The 7,296-nt window shown below is 45.1% G+C and overlaps 1 protein-coding gene across 2 annotated transcripts in view; it reads right to left on the bottom strand.

Annotated features, from left to right (window-relative positions):
* Positions 1-2,184: 2,184 nt before the first annotated feature.
* Positions 2,185-7,296, bottom strand: part of Nipsnap2 (nipsnap homolog 2) — a 33,192-nt gene continuing 28,080 nt past the window's right edge. The window contains exons 8-10 of one of the 2 annotated variants that reach the window (XM_076923015.1): positions 6,719-6,813; positions 4,945-5,028; positions 2,185-3,399 (exon numbers count right to left, since the gene is read on the bottom strand). In XM_076923015.1, coding sequence (XP_076779130.1) covers positions 3,335-3,399; positions 4,945-5,028; positions 6,719-6,813 — 244 coding nt within the window. In that variant the 3' untranslated portion in view covers positions 2,185-3,334. Of the gene's footprint in view, positions 3,400-4,944; positions 5,029-6,718; positions 6,814-7,296 lie in introns of those variants that run through there. The other variant, XR_013107073.1, reaches the window with a different exon arrangement.

Raw genomic sequence — 7,296 nt, 5'->3', positions numbered from 1 at the left:
TGAGGGGCTGAAGGAGCTGGTTGGGAGAGTGCCTGCCTAGCATGCACAAGGCCCTAGGGGTCCATCCCCAGCACCACGGAACCACCAGCAGATGGGCTTACACAGGCCTGTAATCCTAGCACTGGTTTTCATTAGAACCCTACGGAGTAAGATTTCCTCCCTTGTATTAATGCGTTAACGCTGCGGCCAGCGTTAATAAGTATTAGGCTACGGTGGATAACCCTGGTTTAGGTAAATTGTTAACTCTGGTAATGCATTAGGTAACGAATAAATGCCGTGGAAATGGCGTCAGCTCTGGATGTGACCTGTGGCTGTCAGTAACTAGGGAGCACATCTCTCCGTTGAAGACAGCGATTTTCCCGGACTGCTGATGTCAGAACTATAGGAATTACACAAGAAGTGTGAAAACCCTTTGGAGGCTGTGAGCGGAACTCACGTGGCCTGTGGAAGGGTCACTCACTTGTCCGAATGAATCTGACCATTAAGATTCTGAGGGCCGTGTGGGCAAAAGCAAGCATCCCTCTGCCGTCACTAAGGTGGCTCCTTAAATCTCTGGAATCTTGCTCACTGCCGCTGCTGCTCTTGTGGAATGGGGTGTCCCTATTACCCAGTCATTGAGAAATATGTAGGCATGGGGGGGGGTCATACAGAAGGTTCATTAAAGCATGGGGTTATCTGTAGAGTGCCTGGGAGTATGACGGAATTAAGGCCATAGTTTCTGTTTTATTTTGCCTCTTTTGGAGACAGAATTTCATGTAGCCCAGGCTGGCTACAAACTATTAGATGACCTTGAAGGTGTGCTTCTGGGATTGACTGAACCTAGCGCTTGTGCACTGTGATGGTTTGTATATGCTCAGCCCAGGGAGTGGCACTGTTAGAAGGTTTGGCCTTGTGTGAGTAGGCATGGCACTATGGGTGTGGGCTTTAAGACCCTCATCCTAGCTGCCTGGAAGCCAGTATTCTGCTAGTAGACTTCAGATGAAGATGTAGAACTCTCAGCTCCTCCTGCACCATGCCTGCCTGGATGCTGCCATGCTTCCCACCTTGATGATAATGGACTGAACCTCTGAACTTGTAAGCCAGCCCCAATTAAATGTTGTCCTTATAAGAGTTGCCTTGGTCATGGTGTCTGTTCACAGCAGGAAAACCCTGAGACATGCATGCTAAACAGTCTATCAAGTGACCTGTATCCTCAGCCCTGGTCTTTTTTTGCTTAAAAGCAAAAAAACATAGCCAAACCTGTTGGCACATACCTGCAATCCTATCACTCAGGAGTCTGAGGCAGGAAGATTACTATGATTTAGAGCCAACCTGGGGTACAGTAAGACCCTGTGTCAAACCAAGCAGACCAGTGAGATGATAACTCAGTGAAAAAGACATACTGCCAAGCCTCATGACCTGAGTTTAATCTCTGGGATCCACACGGCTGAAGGAGAGGCCAACTCCACAGTTGTCTTCTGACCTCCACATACTGTGTACCCATGAAAGAACACACACACACACACACACACACACACACACACACACACACACACGTAATTACAATAACAGTTAAAATGTAAAGATTGTTATTTTCACAAAAACTCAAAGAGGCATACAGCAGATTCTCCTCATTCTGAAGATGAGAGAGTGGGTCTTACAAAACTTGGGGGGTGGTGTAAAGGTGTGGGGGCTCATGTACATAATCCCAGCACTTGGGGGAAGGAAAGGCCAGGGGATCTGAGTGTTCTCAGCCAGCATGGGGGTATAGAAAAAAAAAAAAAAACCACACAAAATCAAACCAACTAAGCAGACAGCGCATGTTTCTGTGCTATGCCCCATCATCCTCCTGAGCTCATGGCTCCAGTACAAGTCCTTTGAGGCCCAAGTTCAAGAACAAGCAAACCGGCTCAGTGGGTAGAGGCACTTGCCGACACACCTGACAGTTCGAGCCCAGAGCCACACATGGTGGGAGGAGGAACTCCGCAGTGTGGCTCATGTGGTTCACCACGTGCCCGACCCCCATACAACATAAACAACAGAGCGGGCCTCCTGGGCTCCTGTGCTGCGTTGTGCCATCCTGGCCATGCATGGTGGAGGCAGGATTTAGAGGTTGCCCTCCACAAAATACTTAGACCCTGGGTCCGAAAAAGTCAAACGGGCTAAGTAGACGAACAAACAAAAAGGTCTCAATCGTGCAAAACGTGAAAATTAAGAGGGCTTTATTTACTTTAATATGTTCTTGAAGAAAACCATTCGCATGTAAAAATTAGACATCTGATAGGAGATCTAGTTATACTTTATTTTACACAAATCAATTTGTGGGGCAGACATAATTCTTCGGTTCAATGGGGTTTTCACATGATTATAGTCACAAAATTGGCACACTATATTAAAAAAGAAAACCAAACAGAGACAGACAGAATATGAAGCTTTACACCAACTGAGGCCCAGTGTGTGCTGCCCTTGGTACAAGGTCTTGGAAGTGTTTGCTGGGGGCTTACCAAAATAGAACCAGAGGTCAGAGGTCACAGACGGAGGCTTAGAAAATAAAACCTCTTTTCCAAGAGCTACTTATTTTATAGAAAAATATTGCAAATAAAATTAGTGCTAGTTGAGGTGTTTGTTTCAAAATCACGTGTGGCGCACTGGTTCATGCCACCCCCCTGGGACACAGTGCCTGCTGGAGCCTGCATGGCTGGCTAGGTGCACGGTGACCACCCTTCCAGTTCAGGGTACACAACCGGCCTGCTGACTGACTGACCAGAAGTCACAAAGTCATAGCAATCACAGCCGCAGCCATTGGATACACTCAATTTGTTCCTAGTTTGAGATTCAGAGAAACTGCTCAGGAAACATGACTTCATTTGTATTTCTTCCTGAAGGAAGGAAATTTGTAAAAATCTGTAATTGTAAAACAGACTTTTTATTTTAATAGCGAGAAATAGCTGATTCTTTTTCATAGCTGGGCTTTTACTCAGAGAGAATTCAAACTTTAATTTTGGTTATTGAGACAGGGTCTCACAAGGTCCAAGGTGGTCTGAAACTATATGTACCCAAGATTGACCTAGGACTTATTGGAATTCTCCTGCCTCAGCTCCCTGAGTGCTAAACTACCACACCCGGCTTCAAATGAGCCAGGGCTGGAGGCTAAGGAGCGGTTGGTGAGCAGAGACTGCTTCCGGTAGTTCAAGCCTCCTGGGTTCCCGTTGCATGATTATTAAATTTTAAAGAAAAGAGAGCTTACAAGCTATGTACAGCAGTTTACACCTCGGCTTGCTTTCCACTCGGTGACTGGGTGAGATGAAATCATGACACGTATTCGTCACAGAAATCGCATAGGCACACGGAAGCATCACTGGAGCGGGGAGGTCTTGAGCGGGATCATGATCCTGGACTCCATTTCCTGAATGAGTGGGACTGAAAAGAAGCCGGAGGTCACTGACCCGCCTTTCCAAACCCGCCGGGTAAAGACCACACTGCGCCTGCTCAGGTCAGAAACTCGCGCTGTTAGGAAGTGGGGAGTCAGAAATCCCGACTCCACCAACTAGGATATTACAGAAACTGAGAGTCGGCTGGACAGCCGCGTTTTATGGGACATTAGGAAAGTCTTGGTTATGAAAAAAGCTCTTTCTCAGAAGGTTCTTTAAACTAAAACTGACAAACAAAACCCCAAATAATAGTGGATCTAAACGTATCCTACAGAAAAGTGAGATGGACGTGGAAATAAATGGAAAAGAAAAACACTTTTTTTTTATTTAAAAAATTTGTAAAAATGACTTCCGTGGACCAAAACACACTACTCTGGAAACTGACTGTCACTCCAGCGTGTGGGAGGCCAGCCTGGGCTTAGCCTTTAAAATGTGTGTGCTACCATACATATTTACAAAAATATTCTTTTTAATTATGTGTTAAATTATTTGGGAAACTGATGGTTTTAATGAAGAAAATTTTAGAAAAACAATGTAATATTCTTTCAGAGAAATAATAATAATAATAATAATAATAATAATAAATTTTATTATTATTATTTAAGCTAGCCCAGTATAGTGGTACACTTCTTTGATCCCAGAACTTGGGAAGCAGAGGCAGGTGGATCTCTATGAGTTCGAGGCCAGTCTGGTCTACATAGTTGAGTTCTAGGTTGCCGGGTGGTGGTGGCGCATGCCTTTAATCCCAGTACTTGGGAGGCAGAGGCAGGCGGATTTCTGAGTTCGAGGCCAGCCTGGTCTACAGAGTGAGTTCCAGGACAGCCAGGGCTATACAGAGAAACCCTGTCTCAAAAAACGAAAAAAAAAGAAAAAAAAGGAAAAAAAAAGTTGAGTTCTAGGAAAGCCAAGGAATAATTAAATTAAAAAAATAAGCTATCCACATGTCCGAAAACTCTACTAGACGATAGAATATTATAGAATATATGTAATTAAATCAATATTTTATTTTATCTGTCCTCTGCTTTAAAAATAATTTGTTAATTATATGCATATGGGTGTTTTGTGTTTGTATGTTTATACATCTTGTGCCCATGGAGGCTAAAAAAAAAGGCACTGGATCCCTTGACCTAGAGTTGCAGGTTGTTGTGAGCCACCATGAGGGTGCTAGGAATTGGACCCAGGTCCTCTGGAAAAACAGCCAATCTTTCTGGCCCCCTTTTCTGTTTTGTTTTGTTTATTTTTTTTTCCTCTCTCTTAGACAGGGTCTACCTCTGTAGGCTAGGGTGGACCTCTGCTTGTAACTCTGCTACCTCAGCTTCCCAAGGTGCTGGAATTACAGTCATGAGCCACCATGCTGGGTCAAAGAATCAAGACTTTTAATTTGAAACAAAGTCAAGTCAGCAGTTAAGGAAGAACCGCCACTGGTCTATCTCACGTCTTGCTAGCCTTACCTTCACAGCCTGGATTATCACACCTGCACGTTCACAAATGCACACTCAAAGCAGGAATCTGTAAGGGGTCACTAGCAGCTTACCCGTATAGTACACAAGTTCCTCCCAGCCATGCTTGTGCCAGGCTGCGTTCCGTATGTCCTCCCTAGTCTGAAGGTCTTTATAAGCTTAAACAGAAGCACAGGAATACGGTTGAGTCAGACCCAATGTCCATATTCTAAAAGCGTGGTCCTCTGCTAGCCGGATAAACAACCAAGGGCCTAGACTCACATATGTCAAGTGTCATATGCAATATGATCTGGGTGGAACATGTGCTTTTGTTTGGGTTTTTAAAATTTAAATCTATGTGTAAGGATGTTTTGCCTGCCCCCCACCCCCGTGTGTGCGTGTGTGTGTGTGTGTGTGTGTGTGTGTGTGTGTGCAGTCTGTGCATGCCATGGAGGCCAGAAGACAGGCACAGATTCTCTGGCGCTGGTGTTACCATGATTGAGAGTCACCATGTGGATTCTGGTAAATGTACTGGGGCCTCCCCAAGAGCCCTCAACCAGTGAGTTCATCTCACCAGCTCTGGAACACACAGTGTTTTGGTTGTCATTTGTCTTTTGACATTTGTTTATAAACTCTGTACCTTTGAAAACCCTGATCTTGGCTGGGCAGTGGTGGCGCACGCCTTTAATCCCAGCACTTGGGAGGCAGAGGCAGGCAGATTTCTGAGTTCGAGGCCAGCCTGGTCTACAGAGTGAGTTCCAGGACAGCCAAGGGCTACACAGAGAAACCCTGTCTCGAAAAGCCAAAAAAAAAGAAAAAAAGAAAAAAAAGAAAATTCTGATCTTTGTGGGCTAAGACTCTGCTCAGCAGTCAATGTCTTTTGGACAAGGCTGAGTGGGGGCAGTGAGGATGAAGGGTTACTGGTATAATTTATCACTAGCGCAGGGTTTCGTTTCTTAAATACCAGGCAAGCTCAGTTGAGAAAAGCCACGGCTGCAGCAGGGGGTTCTGGGAGGGATGAAGAATACAGAAGTGACCCTTTTTGCCTCACTTGCCTCCATGTATCTGCTGAGGCTTAGCTTCCCTGCCGCGGCTGTGCTACTATGTAACCAGTCTGCACTGTTTGTGGGTGTCTGTCTGTCGGCTTTCTGCTGAAGGTTAAAGCCACGGCCTTTATGTGCTAGGCAACTGTGCTGTCACTGAGCCATACCCCTGCTTCTTTTTCATGTATTTACTTGTATGCTTGTATGCTTGTGTGATGTGAGTATACCATGTGAGTGCAGGTGCCTGCAGAGGCATCAGAAGGGCATCAGACCCTCGAGAGCTGAAGTTACTGCACTCGGGTTCTCTGAAAGAATAGTGAGTTCTTAATCGCTGCGTTATCCCTCCTGACCCTGGTGGTGGTTGTTTTTCCGTGTTTAATTTTTATTTACATACATGCTTGCAATGACATAGGATCATATCTACCCTCCCAGTTCCCCCTCCCAATGCTCCGTACATTCCCCAGCAGCCCATTTTTCTGACCCTGTCATGCTTTTTAGCTCAAGGCTAGTTTGGAACATGCCATAGAGTCCTTGCTGATGGTGAACTCTCAATCCTCCTGCCTCAGCTTCCTGAGTGCTGGAACTATAGCCATGTGCTACCACATCTGACTTCAGCCCAACCTGTATCTGTTTATAAGCTGTGATTCCACTGACCTCTTGCTATCGGCCTTTTTCTAGGTAGCCCAGCATTTACCATGTACCTGTGATGTCTGCGTTTCCTATAGGGTTCAAGGTTACCAAGGAGTCCAGATCCATCCCAGTACTACAACTTAACTATGAATTCTTCAATCCCAGCAAATCACAAAAGAAGGGGAAATACACATACCCCAAAGATGGTGCACCATATATAGCTGCCCAATTTGAGAGAAGAATCCCCCAACTGCCTCATTACTGTCTTGTCTAAAGCGAATGGCCCGGGCCCTGTGAGAGAAGAGAAGCATTCTGATGGTTAAGGAGAGTCAGGAGGCAACCAGGGGGAGCTCATGCACACCTGTGAGTCCAGGCTAGTCCGTGCTATGTAGTGAGACCCTTTCTAGACCCAGCAAAGAATCAGACTACGTTCTCCACTCAGAGCCAGCTGTTAGGAATGAAGACTGGTTTAACACATATCAAGTTATTAAATGCAATTAAGCTTTTGTGTTATTTAGTTTTGGGGAGAAGTTAGGACCTTATCCTGTACCCCAGGCTAGCTTAGAACATATATAGCCCAATGACCTCAAACTCATGGTGATTTTCTCCCCTCAGTACTTAGGAGGCTAATTATTTTTGTGAGAAATAGCTAATATTTAATCTTGACTTTCTAAAAATAAATAACAGCAACATAAAGACACTTCTGCTTATTATTACTCTTAAATAGATACTTCTAACATGTGAAAGAAACAGGAAAGGGAGGAGACCTGTGAA

This window comes from Arvicanthis niloticus, chromosome 24 (assembly GCF_011762505.2).
Source record: "Arvicanthis niloticus isolate mArvNil1 chromosome 24, mArvNil1.pat.X, whole genome shotgun sequence".
Classification (NCBI taxonomy): Eukaryota; Metazoa; Chordata; class Mammalia; order Rodentia; family Muridae; genus Arvicanthis; species Arvicanthis niloticus.
This window is presented reverse-complemented; position numbering and strand designations above follow the sequence as displayed.